Genomic DNA, 15,544 nt, shown 5'->3' on the forward strand with positions numbered 1-15,544 from the left:
GGTTTTAGACTGCTGACGTATCTCAATAGTGTCTGATTGATTTCCATTAAAATTTGGTGCAGACATTCACGACTCTGTAGGAATAAACTTTAGAAACTTTCGTGATTTTTAATCGGTCAGATGCTTCTGCCAACTCGAGGCTCTATAGCTGCGCTCTGTGTCACAGCAGGCAGGAAGCATTGGTGTCATTTTCCTGCTCTGGTTGCTTGAAATGTGCCTACTGCTGCTGGCCTCTGTTCTGAGTAATTTTCAAACTGTCGTATTTGGACTGCCGCTCAGACAAAACAAGCAATTTAAAGATATCACGTTTGCTTTGTGAGTGTAAAAATGAGTACTTCCTATCATTTCAAATACCGAACACTTCATATTGAAAAATATTACCCTATTAATCCGTAATGGAACGAAGTTCAGAAGTTAATTGCTTTCCTTTGCTTTGCTGCTTTACGGGCCGAGCATCACTTGCAATTGACACATAAGCAGAGACAAAATGGAAACCCCCCACCACCACCACCCGCCCACCCCCTTCTTCTCTCCTTAAAAGCTTTGATGTTCCACTGCCAAAATCCCAGCTTTAGATCAACTCATTAACTATGCTCCTCCATAGAGCCACAGACAGACAGATGTTCCCCTGTCCAACATAATGCAGCTGCACCAGACAACTCTGTGTGTGTGTGTGTGTGTGTAATCTGCAAAAGTGGTTTCTCTTTCAAATGAAATGACAAACTTCTCACTCATCTGTAATCTCTCTGTCTAACAGGGACAGAAGTGGTCGCTGCCTATTGATGACGAAGGGTCGGCGAGAGATGAATTTTACGACGATGAGGATCTCTACTCGGGCTCTGGCTCTGGCTGTAAGTGTATATATATATATATATATATATATATATATATATGTGTGTGTGTGAGGTTACACACTCATGCCCTGGTTCTTTCAGACTCAACAGCTGTCGGGTTTCAATCTGCTGACCCCAAAGACCCCCACAGTCCCTCCTCTATTCACCAGACACACATGCGTGGAGGCCATGCACGCACACACACACCCAAAGTCACACCACACAATCATGCCGTGTGGCTCGACTGAGAAGTTCGGGAACAGATTTATTAAGAAAATTCCTCAGACACACCCCTTACAAACAAGAAGTAACTGAAGCTCAGTTCCCCGAGATCTTATTTACTCTAATCAGATTACAGTCCATGCAGATTAGACGATCACACGCACACCAGCGGTCGCGGGCACCTATGTGCGAGGGTGCGGCCCGTGTTCGAGCCGGGCTGTAGGAATTACCTACTTAATGTAAATCACATTGCTGTAATTCAATTCAGTTCAATTTCTGATCTTGCTGTCGAAGCTTGAGCGCGGGGCTCCTTATTAAGCATGACTCATTGAGGGCTGCCCTCAGTTCGGGCGCTGTGCTAGTGGCGAGCACGCTCAAAATAAATTACAATTCAAAGCAGGAGAGTGTAGCAGAGGCACCCCCTGTGGCTGAAACAGCAGCCTGGCAAATTACTTAAGCTCAAACCACACTACAGAACACAAAGAAAGGGCTCGTTTTTAACAGGCAGATGTTCATTTTGTGTCACAGCTGCTTTAGAGCCATCCAGTTTCTTTCTTTCTTTCTTTTTTTCTTGTTGTGGTGTCTGATGTGTTTAACAGAAGCTGCATTGTTGGAGTCCATATTTCGATATCCTCTCCACCTTCGTGTTTTTGTGCCTGTAAATTCAATTTGTTTCTCTTTCAACCCAAAGAGCTTCACTGCTATAACAGAATGAAAGGTGGGGTGGAGTAATAGCATTATGAGATTTAAAAAGAAAATGAATCACTCTTCTCTTCTCTTCTCTTCTCTTCTTTTCTCTTCTCTTCTCTTCTCTTCTCTTCTCTTCTCTTCTCTTCTCTTCTCTTCTCCAGGTTTTTAACACAGCTGAACTCATAATTTGCAGCAGTCGTTCTCGTGTACACATTGTTAAGTTTCTGCTGTCAGACAGCTAAATGAGCAGAAAATGGCGATTTAATTGGGGTGCTAAGTCGTCATTACATTCACTATTTTATAGGCGATTTAAAAAAAGCAGCCAAACATAGTTAAGCACTCTCTGTGTGTGCTTTTGTGTTGCTGACATTTAAAGGAAAGATGGAGGCGGAGACACTTGTACTCATAAATCCCAGTTTGTTAGTTTGTTTGTTAGCTGGCTGTGAAAAAAAAGCTGAATGATGCTTTTTGTAGTTCTGCAGAAAATCTTTCCTTAGTGTTTAAAAATTACCGAAGGGATTATTGATGAATAAAGCAGATAGCTGCATGTGTAGTCAAGGACAAATTAATTGCTGCTTAAGAGCTGGGGATGATGTCATGATGGTTGCCCAAGCTTGGGTTTCCTCAAACCTCAAATGGTTGGCCTTGGAGTTTGAAAGGTGGGCAGTTTACCAGGGAAGGTGTATCTTAATAAAACATATTAACGTGCTGCATTATGGGAAGCCTTTGGTTGAGGAGCTTAGTTCCGCTTCATGTGGAAGCCTTACAAGTTTAGACACGATGTCACCATGTTGACTTGTTCCCGCAACGTCATAATAAATGTTGCTCTAGGATCATGGTTGCTGTTGACTGTAAATTATGGGGATGGCTGTAGGTTGATTAGTGTGTGTGATTCATCCAGGAGACTGGGGCTCATCTCCCATGTGAGTTACCAGTGCAGACTTAGCTGGGTTATTAATTAATTTATTTGCAGTTTTGCAGTTTGGTTTAATTTAGGCAAAAGAACTCATGTTTAGATTTGGTCAAAATGATAGTTTAGGTTAAATAAGCCCTTTTTGCTATGTTACCCACCTGCTAGGACGCCTTTCAGAAAACTCTGAAGGCAAATTTTGGCACATTCTCTTATTAAAAGCTATAAAAATACAACAATGCGAACGCTGTCTGTTTTGGTGACGGTCCTCGGTACTGCTGCACATACTGCAAACCTTGGTATCGATCCGATACCAATTAAATACAGGGCCAGTATTGCCGATAGCAATACTTTTAACCTATAAAGGCAGCTCAAGTAGGAGAGAGGAGTGTTGACTGATTTATGAGATGAATTAGCATAAATTTTCAAATTTTGAACAGGTTTTAATGATGAGTAAACCACTGTGATTTTAAAACGTTTTTGGACATCAGGAGTGTAATTGTGCCCGCCTCTAAAGCATTTCGGTTTATCTTCCGTTCTCTTTCAAGAAAATAGTTTATTAAACATAAAGCTCTTTGAGCTACATACTAAACTTAGACGATAGAAACAAAGTATCAATCCAGTCCAGTACTGATGCATATTTGATATCGATACTATGGATATTTGGATCGATCCCGACACCTCTTGCCTTCGAGCAGCATTAAACCTGTGCGGCTGCAGCTTCAGATATAACAGATAGTTAAAGACATCATTCTGCTCGGTGCAACTTCTGTGATCATAGTGGATCCTGCAGTGATGAGGCATACAGCATTTAAGCATTGATTTTCAGTGATTTTCAGATGTGATGACATGCTTCGCCATTCTTAAGCATGACAGGATTAATGATGCTGCATGAAGAACAGCACAGCCGTATCAGACCTTGTATGCGCCTCTCTTTCTTCCATTACACATCTCTTCTTATTTTCTACTGCAGCCCATCAAGTAAGCCATCAGGGGAACTTTAGGTATTAGGGATATACACCGGGGACACCTGTTAGGGACGATGCAATCTGCTGGCTGAGTAAGACTAATCAGATTAAGTGTCAGAAGTGTCACTAGAGAGTAAACTACTGAGTGTGAAGTGAATGAGCCAGCAATAGTCTCAGTTTCTGATCTACTGTTATCTGTGTGTGTGTGTGTGTGTGTGGGTGGGTGGTGGCTTACAAAACTGTGTGATGGAGTGACTGTGTCAAATTTGACTCTTCTTCTTGTCTTATTTCCTTTTTTGTTCTAATTCTCTCCTCTTCAGTTCCTGAGATCGGTATGAGGCCAACATCAGTAGCTGTCACGTTCACCACAGAGGAACCCCTACTTCTCTCCACCACCCAAGCAACCGACCTCGCTCCCTCTGCACCGCCTGCAGCAGAGCCTAGCCCCAACCCAGAGGACCCGACGACCACCCCTCTTCTCACTGAGGCTGAGGGAGAGAGCGGCGTGTTCTTGGATAGGGACCTGGAGAGGGAGAGGGAGCTGGAGCGGGAGCTGGAGCTGGAAAAGGAGAGGGAGAGAGAAAGGGAGAGGGAAAGGGAGCGTGTCCGAGAGATGGAGCGAGAGAAGGAGAGGGAGAGAGAGAGGGAGAGAGAGCGAGAGAGGGAGAGGGAGAGAGAGAGGGAACGTGAGAGAGAGCTGGAGAGAATCCGAGCCGGCGCCAAGACCACTGCCGCGCCCCGGTCCCCTGCTGCCGCTCCTATGGTCACCACCAATCCTGCAGCCAGTCCTGCTGAAAGTGCAGCGCCCTCTGCTGGTTCAGATGATCTGAGCGCCACAGAAGAAGAGGAAGACATCTACCTTTCGCCAGAGCCCAGCTTGCTTTACCCAGGATTCACTGACGAAACCACTACAGAAGAAGACATGTCCATCACACCAGAGTCAACCCCTGAGCCCACCACAGCTGCAACAACCACTGCTACCACTGTCAAGACCAGGACCCCCTTCAGGCCCAGGGTTCCCATGACGACAACGACTCAGGCAGTGCCAACAGAGAGAACGACCCGCCCACAGCAGCCCACAACAACACAGGTAGAACTCAGCTCATGTCAGGCAGTATTAGGCAAACGAGATGAAAAATGTTCATTTGTGAACTTTGGGACTCGTGATATTTATTTAAACCTGTATAGAGTTACCCTCGCTGGTTCCTGCTGTTTCCACTCTTTATGCAAAGTTAGGCCAATCACTTCTGGGCTCAAGCTGCCAAATCTAACAAACAGTAGTCTTAGTGTCCTCATCTCAGACTCAAAAAACAAGAACAGCATCAACAACATCAAGGAGATGCTTACTTGATCTGTGAGCTCAATAAACACTTTACTGATGAGTTTATCGCCTCAATTGCTGGTTGAACATCTTGTTAAATGTAATTCCAATTTTCTAAAATATGGTTCAGTTTTAGAGTCAGAAAGGAAGAGGTGTCATCTCCCTCATTCAGACTGTCACATTCAGTTTCCTAAAATCAAGACGGTAAAGACCAAAATGCTCAACTTGAGGCTTCAAAACATCATGTGGCATCATGCGGTTACTGCTCTTCCATCTTTTAAATACAGTTTATGGTCCAGTGAACCGTAACGGCTCTTCTTCTGACTGCCTCTTCATTATTCAAGACCAGAGGCATTTCTCTGACACATGTGCTTTTGGTTAATCAAAGAAACTCTGCATCAAACCACGATCCATTTAGATTTTTCTGGTTTTCCACATATAATTAAGCTGCCAGATTTTGTGCGTATACTGGATGGGTTGGACAATCTGCAGCTCTCTCCCATCCTAATATACAGAAGCTCATTGTTTTAAAGGCGAACATGTGCCATGGAAAGTTCTGTGTTGGTTTGGATGCGTTTCAGTGCAGCGGCTCTGTGGAGGAAATGGGATTACATCAAATGTAAGTTTCCTCATTGGTCTCACTTTCCTTTCCCCATCTCAGGAGGGTACCAATGAAGTGGGTGCTGCAGGACCAAGTGGAGATTATGAAATCATGGATGGACGCCGCAATAATCTTGGCAGCGAAATGGCGGGAGGACCTGATCTTATCGGCAACTCTGTGGACGGAGGCAGCTCCGCGGCCCAGCTACCGCAGAAGAACATCCTGGAGAGAAAAGAGGTCTTGATAGGTAAGATTATCCATCACTAAAGATCATGCAAATGGCTTCCATGTGTGTCGTGTCTGAATTCTAGCCCTTTTCATCCACCTGTCTGTCTCTGAGCATGTCTTCCTAATCACCCCTTAGACTGGCAGAACACATTTCCCAGTTGCCTCCTGTGTTCTTTCCCTGCTTTCAGGAAGCTGCTCTGACAATCTGGCATCACCTCGCATTCACGTAGTGCAGATTCATCACCATAAGAGAATGTCCTGCTTAGCCCCGTTTGACCCATTGAGAACAAGAGATCCTCTTCTCGGGTTATCCAACCCCTCCTTTCCCCCCCTATTTTTTCTCATCCTTTTCCCCTTTGGCTAAATCCAGTTCCTTTTCAAGTGCCCCCTATTCCTCATCCCAAAGAGCTGTTGTTGAAAAGAAAGGAGCAGCCAATTTGCCTGACCTGACTGGCTCTCTGTTTCTCCTTCAGCCGTTCTGATTGGTGGACTTCTGGCTGTGGTTTTCGCTGATTTCCTGTTCATCGGTAAAGAGCAGGAGGCAACATATTTTAGACTAGACAGTAGACGTGTATTAGTGTAGTGCAGCTTTTCATTGACAGAGCCCTTTTAGCACCAAAATCTGTAAAAAGGGTGTTTTAGCTTCCTCTCCCTTTAAGCCAGCTTTCTTCTGATTGGCTGCCACTTGTAAACAGAGGTTTGGTTTGGTTTGATGTTATAAAGAGACAGCAGTACAAAAAGCCTGGCTGAAGTCTGAGCTTTTCACTCAAATGATTATCGGTACGCACACTGACTTTATTATTATTAAACTTTGGCTATAAGTAATACGAGCATCCACTATTCTAACAACATATACAGTCATGTAAAAAACTAAGAACACTCTCACTGCTTTAATAAGAGTTAAGAAGGTCAATAGCAGCCAGCTGCTCCTAATCAAATGCATAATGCATAAATTGATCATCAGCAAGTGAGAGCATAAGTTTGGGCATTTTCCTGATCTGGAGCATTCAGGTATGCAAGCATACTGCCGTGCAATGCTCAGAGAAACTGCAAAAAAAACAAAAAACAACCTACGAGCTACATCTCAGACTCTACATGCTTAAGTTAGTGTGTTAAATGTTAAAGTTCATCACAGTACAATTAAATAAAGACTGAAAAAGTATGGCTTGTTTGGAAAGGTTTCACAAGACCTCTGGAAAGCATGAATTTGTCTGTATGACAGATTATTCTAGAATCAAATGTGAGAACATTTGTCTAACAGCTAAAGTTCAATTTAACAGGACAATGAACCCAAGCACAAAGCAAGCCTACAACAGAATGGCTCAAAAAGAAAATAATCAAAGTGCTTCAATGGCCGGCATGAAAATGACAGGCATAAACGAATGCCTGCAAACCTCAATGCACTAAAACAACACTGTAAAGTAGAGTGGACCAAAATTCCTCCACACTGATGTGAGAGACTTATACAATAATACAGGAAACAATTACTTCCACTCATTCCTGCTAAAGGTGAATCTACAGTCTACTGAATCATGAGGTATTTTCAGCTTTTCACAGGAAAGCTTCGAGTGGTATGAAAGCATTATTTTTTGCATGACTGTATATGGAAGAAAAAAGGAGAAGGATAAGAACATAATTGGTCCTTTTTACTGCTAACATGCTAAATATATTATTGCTGTCTTGCACATCGGCTGGGTACCACTTGTTATTCAAAACTAAACTCAAACAAAAAATTTTGGAATAAAATTATAATTTCTTTGCTTTCAGAAATGCAGCGAGCTCAGTAAAGTTGATACAATTCATCCTGAGGGGAACATCAGTATCCTCGCCAAATTTCAGGCCATTCTGTCCAATTTAATTCTGGATAAAAGCGGTGGACAGATGGGCTGAATGACAATGCCATCCATGGCCCAGCCCCACCAGCATGACTAAAATCCTTGATTTAGTCATTCGTCTTAATGATGACTTGATATTATGAATTCGCGGACAAGTGGTTCATTATGTGCTATCTTGACAGCAACTTGAAATGATGCAGTGAACATTCCTTAAGTCTGAGTATAAACAAAATCAGAGACGGGGAGATAAAGAGACACGGTGAAACACACAGACTGTAGTTACGCACTGCATGATTGGGCAAAAGAAGATAAAACCGACTGAAATCCTATAGAAGATTTAATTACGTAAAACGGTGCGACGAGGCAGACGAGGGGAATACGTTTTACGGTGAAAGTACGCAGTGGAAAAACTGCATTAATTAAATCCCTTCAGCAGAAACAGAGATAAACAAAGTAAACTCTCCCAACGCAAAGAATGGAAACAAAGCGCTTGTTTCCAGCTTTTGGCGTGGATGCCAGTCACTGTAATGAGGGCGTTTTTAACCATTTCGACAAGATAAGCAGAGGAAGCAAAGGACGGTGGGAAACAAAGCAGCTGCTGCTGATTGGCCCCGGCAGCCCCCACAGGGTTAAACTGTTATGTGTCACTGCACGGCTGCAGTTTTAACACAAAGCGGTTGGCAGCACAGAATGTATTTTGGCACATTCGGGCTCATCCGTCTTCACTTAGCAGGAAGGTGGTAGTGATGCTGTGGTAGATTTGCTAGAAGTGTTTCTAAAGCAGCTCCGTGTTGTTTCATAGTCGGCCGCAGACGTGCCAGCGGCTCTAATGGCATTTTAGTGTTTGTCTCTGCGTGTGTTTGAGTGTTTGTAGCTTCTAATCTGCTGCAAATTTGACACGACTAACTCTTGTTTCCATCTCGCTGCAGCGGTGATAGTGGGAGGCGTGGTGGGCGCCCTGTTCGCTGCCTTCCTGGTGATGCTGCTGGTGTACAGGATGAAGAAGAAGGACGAGGGCAGCTACACGCTGGAGGAACCCAAACAGGCCACCGTCACCTACCAGAAACCGGACAAGCAGGAGGAGTTTTATGCATAACACTGACACGCCAGAGAGACACGCCGCACACCGGGAAGGGAGAAAGAGCGAGCAAGAGAAGAGCGAAAGATACTCTATAAGTCCTGCCCTTCCTTCTCCTCCTCCATCCTTCCTTCTCCTCTTCTTCTCCCCCCACCCTCCTTATCTGCTCGGGTCTCCTCATCCCTCTCTCCTCTCGTCTCCATACTTGAGAGCGCCTTTCTCTCTGCGGACTTGGAACCTTCTTTTCAAAGAAAACGAGAAAAAAAGAGGACAAAAAAAAAAGGAAAAAAAATCCAAATATATTCAGAAAAAAAATAACACGTACACGCGAGATGTTTTTAAAGTAAATGTTGTTATTAATATTCTACAGATTCTCTTGTTCTGTATGTAATGATATGATTATTTTGTAAGAAAACAAACAAAACAAAACACATGCTCTTGCAACCTGTGTTTTCCAGCACACACACACACACAAAAAAGAGCGAGCGAGAGAGAGAGAGAGATCCTCTTCTGTTTTTAACGGAGCAAATCTGAAAAAAAGGCCTGAAAGGGGAGAGGAGAGGGGTGGAGACGGGTGGAGTGAGCCTATGGACAGACTAACTATTAGATCGGGCTCTACTCTGCCCCTCACCACCACCACCCCCACTCTACACATACACTTAAAAAAAAAAGCAAAAAAAAAAAGCAAAACAAACCATACAGAGCGTCTGGTTGGCCGCACAGAGCCCGGGGTCAAAGGTGAGAGGAAAGGTCTCTTTTGTGTGCCTTCCGTCATTTTGGTGTTCAAAGACACACAAACGCACGTCCACAAAGCCACGCATAAACACACGCTAACACACACATACGCGCGCACTCACACACTCCGGCGGTGGCGCTGACCTCTCGCTCTGTGCTCGGCCAACCAGAAAACGGTGCTCAGCGCTCGGCGTGTTTCACAACGTCAAGGAGCCGCTGTGGAAACACCGGCAGGCCCCCCTCCCTCTGCTCCTCTAAGCTGTATAAAGACTAGTTATGGATAGTAATAATAATCAATAATATATCAATGTTCTTGGGCTGGATGGTGAACAATAATAATAATGATGATGATGATAATAATGCCGTAATAATAATAATAAACAGGAGGATGTGTATTTAGCAGTTTAAAAAAAGAAAAAAGTTTATATGTAAATATCAGCGTATCCTTTCTGGCGTCACTAACCATCTGCATGACCATGAAGAGTTTTTATCCATCACATCACGTCATCCCTTTAGATGAGCTGTGCTCTTGTCACACACGCACGCACACACACACCAAACACACAACAGCTGAAATAAAACTCGCAGCGCACTGAAACACACCGCGCCGACATTAAGTAGACTGTAAATCATATCACACGAGCGCATATCGAACCCCTCGTCACCGTCGTCGCCATCGCCATCATCATCGTCGTCATAGTGATAGTCATCACTTGTGATTTCCAGCAAGATCAGGTGGTTTCAATGTTATTGGTTAGTTATCGATCAGTTGCCGGTTGGTTTAGAGTTTGGTCTGTTTGTGTAAAAGCACAACTCCACGTCCGGCCATCATCCGATAAACCCCCTCCACCCCACCCCTCTCACACGCACACACACACACACACACACACACACACACAGCCATAAACGCACACACCCTTTTGCATGCCTCACCTTATGATTTTTTTTTTTCTTTCTTCCATCATTGTCTCTCTGTTTGGGGATGGGAGGGGCCTCTTGGAAGTGTGAGGGGCTTTAATTAAATTTCTTTTTTTTTTAAAAGTTGCTCCCACGTGCACTAATTCAGTCATAACATTTGCCGTTAGAGCTTTGGTTATGAGAGGAAAATGAATTAGTGTTTATGAGGTCAACGTTAACCTGCCGTGGGAGCATTTTGGGGGAGGGGAGGGGACAACGTGAGGAGACAGGCGGGCTGTGCTTCTATCTAAGAGATTGTAACAATAAACACACCAGTGCGTCTGGGCTAGTAGCTTCTATTATACTCAGTACTGTAGAACAAAAATGCATGGGAGTCAAAACTATACTCGTCTGGGTGTGTGCGGATGGCTCTGTCTGTGTGTATGTGTGAGTGTGTGTGTGTGTGCATTTTTTTCTGTCCAAGTGTGCGTCTTTAAAAGAAGAGAGGGGCGAGTTAAAGCTGGAATGTACTGTGGTCGAGTGTTTGTTTACCTACTCCAGCAGTTCTCACGCTCTTCCACATGCAGGTAACACAACTCTTCCACTCCTGTGTGTGTAGTTACCTGGGCCCCCTCCTTCCATCCCTCCCTCCCTCCCTCCTTCCCGTCGCCAGTCCAAGAATACATGTGCGCGCTTGTGTCTGCACCTCATCTAAACCTGCTACCTGTGTGTTTGCGTATGCATGAGTGCTTCACCTTGATATTTCACAGCAGACTCTTATGTACACTGACTAGCCTGTCGACGCGAGTGTGTGTGTGCGTGCGCGTGTGTTTCTGCGTGCGTGAGGGTGTGTTTAGTCTGTTCACTGCTGAATGTGGGGCGGCTCGTCCCTCAGTGGCTATCACACACACTGACCGTGTCTTTTCACCGTCTGTCTGACTTGTCTACCTGTCTGTCTGCCGCAGGACAGATGGACAGACAACACGCCACTTTCTCACAGGCAGGAATGATATAAACACGTACTGTCTTTTCTAAAAGTGACTGTCAAAGTGTAAACGTGTGCGTTTGTAGCCATTTAAGCCTGCGTAGCCAAATAAGACGTGTGTGCGTGTCTGAGAGAAAGAGGGTAAATTTGTATGTGTGTGTGTGAGTGTTAGTGTGCATGTTTGAGAGTGTGTGTGTGCGTGTGAGTGTGTGTGAAGCCCAGTGGAGGCTACACTACTCTATGTTTGCTGTTCCCATTCCTGTTTTTATACATTTGCATTTTTTAAGGCTGAGTTTCTGTCATTGGCTGAGTGAGCGAAAGGAGGCGGATCCTCCACGCCACCGCCCTGTCACTAATCTGCCACTCTGTTCCAAATAAAAAACCTGATTGGGTAAATCTGTCCTCTCCTGTCTTCTTTTAGACTGAAATAGATTAAAAAACTCTATTTTCCTCTCAAGAATTTGTGACTAATGACACAAACAAAGGAACTACATAACTGTGTGACATTAAAATTGTACAATTATTTCTTTGCTGTCTTTTTGGTGGCTAATGATCTATAATCTCACAACAGCAGTGGTTCTCAACCTGAGGTTTAATTAAGGTCACTGACCCATAGTCAAGAGACACAAAAATAACTTGCTATAAATGGATAAAACTATGCTGTAATAATAAAAAATGCAGATGGGACAAAACTACTACATGTATACACTCGCTGATTGATTCATGAGGTACATTTTGCTAGTACCAGGTTGGACCTCCTTCTGCCTTCAGAGATGCTTGAAGTCTTTGTGACATAGATTCTACAAAGTCATCAGCTCATACTGACAAAATAGCATCACACAGCACATCCATGATGTGTCCTGTTCCACCACTACCCAAAGGTGCTCTCTGCATTGAGATTTGGTGACTATGGAGGTCGTTTGATTATAGTCGTGTCCAAGAAACCAATTTGAGACTTGTGACATTGTGTGTTATCCTGCTGGAAGCAGATGGTACACCATGGTTATAACGTTATAAAGAACATGGTGTTGCTGTATTGTTGCTCTTTACTGTAGATAAATGTAGGTTATAGGTTATCCAATGCTCATTTAGTACTGAAGAGGTCCAAAATGTTCCAAGAAAACATCCCCCACCCCATTACACCACCTGAACCGCTAATGCAAGGCAGGATGGATTCGTGCTTTCATGTTGTTTACGTCCTTGACCCCCTGCCTTCAGATCTTATTAAAATATGCATGAGGGTCAATTTAAGATTAGGAAGAAACCACGTCAGTTAGCGGAGAAGATTGAGAACGCTCTCATACAGTAAATAGGAAACTATAGGCCACTGCTTAGCTTAACATGTGACTGGAAATGGTGAAACAGCTAGCCTTAATGTTTGCACACCAGCACCTGTAAAGTTCACAAACTATTACATTGTGTATATGTATTAAACATACAAGTTACAGAGTGTAAAAACAACCAGTAGTAGTTTCAGGGGTACTCTTCTTGGTCAGGTTTGTTAGTTTTAAAGGTGCATGTAGGTGAACTTTCTTATCTTTAGACCAAACTTCTTGACTGTATTGCAAGAAACCAATATTTCTTTAATACATACATACCAAAGCACACAGCACTGTCTCATTATTTCACCAGACACCATCACCGTCGTATATTCTGCAAATTATTACCTACCCCCCAGATATTAGTTTGATGCATACTTCCCTGCTTAAAAGGCCCGAAACACTCACAAAACAATACCACCCCCCACTTTCTTACGTATTGTACTTTAGCTGTGCTAATTTGCTAACAAATGCGCCATTAATCAAATCAGCAAAACTAATTAACATTCAATGAACCAGGGAATTTCCGAGTCCCTCGGGGTCAAGGTAATCCAGCCTTGGTTTTATATGTAATAATGCATCTTCCCTCATAAGCAAACACTGCACATTCTACAATCAGCAAGTCTGCTTTCAGTTAATGAAGTATTTTAAATGCACATCACAGTAAAATGTGATCGGCTCTTCCAGGAAGGGTTGAATCGGCTCTTCCAGTGAAGCGTTTGTGACACTTTGGGGCAGTTTGTGACTGTATGGCTTCCCTCCATTCGTCCAGTTTTCTTTCACCACCTGTAAAAGTGGCCGCAGGTTTGTTGATGGGCGTGCCACGCCTCTCGCTCATTGTAGGCTAGGACAGGCTGGATGAAGGGGTGCCATCAAATGTACCTGCTACTTGGAAAAGTCTTTCAGAAGATGTAATTATAAACTTTAACTGTTCGGCACACCTAATTTTGATTCTACCGGAGTAATGTTTAAGTGTTTTGACCTCATTATTAGTGCCCTCTCCTCCTCCTAATCAAAGCTGCAGTTTGTAAAATTTCTTCAAGGATAAACAGGACTTCACTCAGACTACAAAAACCTGATGTTGCTATGCAGACCATTTTTTTTCTTTCTTTTTGTCTAGGTTTATAGATTTCTCAACCCTTCACTTCCATCTTAATGCAGTCTGCAGCTTGTAGCGCTCACAGCGGTTATAAACTGCCTTTTCTTCTGGTTACAGTGAACACTGTCACTGTAGTCCCACCAAGACAATGTTGCTCGAAAGACAGGCTACCGTTGAATTATTTAGATGTAATTCTTTTCTACATTGTGGGCAGGGCACATGAAGTTCCATTTGTATCCGTTTTGCTGCAGGAGATGCATAAAAATCCCAAATAATCCCCTCAAACTGGGAAGCTTAAATGAGTTTATTGTGATCACATGCAGTGTTGTAATGTGGGTGAACTTTTCCTTTAATATCTCGGTCTTAAATGTGACTCAGCTCCCTTGGCGGCGGAAGATTGTTCAAACTTGAGGTCCAGGCTTTATTCTTGGGTCCACTCATGACTCACCAGCGAAGCACTTGAAACAGGAGATGAATACATTTCAGTAACATGCATTTAAAGGCGCTTGCGTGCAGACACAAAGTCTGCCTCCATGTTCTCACACACCAACCAGCATTAGCTCGGCCTGCGTGCCATTCTGTTCGACCCGCTGACACTAGAGGCAGCTCTCCTCTCTTCTGTGCTTCATCTAAGAGAGATGCTGTATTTGTATTTGCGTGATCACAGCTTCTTAGCACCTCATTTACACTTGTTTAACTCTGTGGCCCTCGAGGGAGAAACGGACAGAAATGTTATTTTTCTTAAGTCAACAAAAATATCTTTTTTTCCCTCTTCCCTCCTCACTGAAAGTTAGATAAACTGTCTGTGGGGATTTGTGAGTACAAACACAGACACACAGGAAAGGAGATTATTCCTGCTCTTCAAGCATGAGACCAGATGAGACCAAGGTCACCCGAGTAGTGGGTTTGCAGCTGGCCATCATCCAGCAAAGCTAACAAGCTGTCCTGGCCTTGGAGAGCGGGCTGCTGATGAGGAAATATGCCTCTGCACAGAGGCTGAGTGCTCCTTGTGTGTGAGCCTCCTGTGGGAGGGGTGGAACAGCCGAGCCAAAGCTGCACAGTAGAGTTGGGATAGAATGAAGCAGGCCTGGGGTCCAACCAGTACCCCATCTGCTGGGTAACAGAGGAACAACCGTGGCAGAGACAACCTGATTTACTACCCAGTTTTAACCTGGTTATTTTCAGCTGTAATTTTACATACTACAAAAATACCAATAGCAGGCTGTGGTGCGTTTGTGTCTGATTTTACAATGGCTTATTTTTTTAGACCTTTGTGGAATAAGAAGCTCAAGGGATCAGCGCTGTTTATCCTCAGCTGACAGTCTGTAGGGTTGGGTTAACCATGAGGAGTCCCAGCGTAGATTTCACGGATTACATGATTATTAATTTAAGCTGAAAGAAAATAAAACATCTTTCAGATACATTTGCAAATGCCGACAATGTGTAGCAGCGACACGTGTCTTTATTTCACGGGATCTCAAACTAAAAACTACATGTAGTTCCCCCGCAAAGCCATGGCTTTAGTTTTCCTGCATTTAGAGTTTAGTATGTTAAGAGATGTAACAAATCTGCATCTAAACTACAGCGCCTTGGTGATTATATTAAAACATTCATTTTGTCTTTATGATCTAGTTTAAATAAGCTACACGATTCACAGAATGATTTTGTTTTAGACGTCCCATCTCACCTACTACAGCAAAAATGCTTCAAGTAATCCCAGAATCCACGTTTATCAACATACTATACATATAATAATAATTACCTATTTCATATTGAGGGTTATACATTTTAAATATTCGCATTCATTTTTTCCAACAAACAGT

At 43.5% G+C, this 15,544-nt stretch overlaps 1 protein-coding gene across 2 annotated transcripts in view; it reads left to right on the forward strand.

Moving 5' to 3' along the window:
* Positions 1-10,455, forward strand: part of sdc3 (syndecan 3) — a 41,375-nt gene extending 30,920 nt beyond the window's left edge. Inside the window, exons 2-6 of one of the 2 annotated variants that reach the window (XM_085148637.1) lie at positions 758-851; positions 3,944-4,713; positions 5,606-5,792; positions 6,247-6,300; positions 8,538-10,455. In XM_085148637.1, coding sequence (XP_085004763.1) covers positions 758-851; positions 3,944-4,713; positions 5,606-5,792; positions 6,247-6,300; positions 8,538-8,704 — 1,272 coding nt within the window. In that variant the 3' untranslated portion in view covers positions 8,705-10,455. The remainder of the gene's footprint in view (positions 1-757; positions 852-3,943; positions 4,714-5,605; positions 5,793-6,246; positions 6,301-8,537) is intronic. The other variant, XM_085148638.1, reaches the window with a different exon arrangement.
* The last annotated feature ends 5,089 nt before the right edge of the window (positions 10,456-15,544 follow it).

Source organism: Neolamprologus multifasciatus, chromosome 22 (assembly GCF_963576455.1).
Source record: "Neolamprologus multifasciatus chromosome 22, fNeoMul1.2, whole genome shotgun sequence".
NCBI classification, from domain to species: Eukaryota; Metazoa; Chordata; class Actinopteri; order Cichliformes; family Cichlidae; genus Neolamprologus; species Neolamprologus multifasciatus.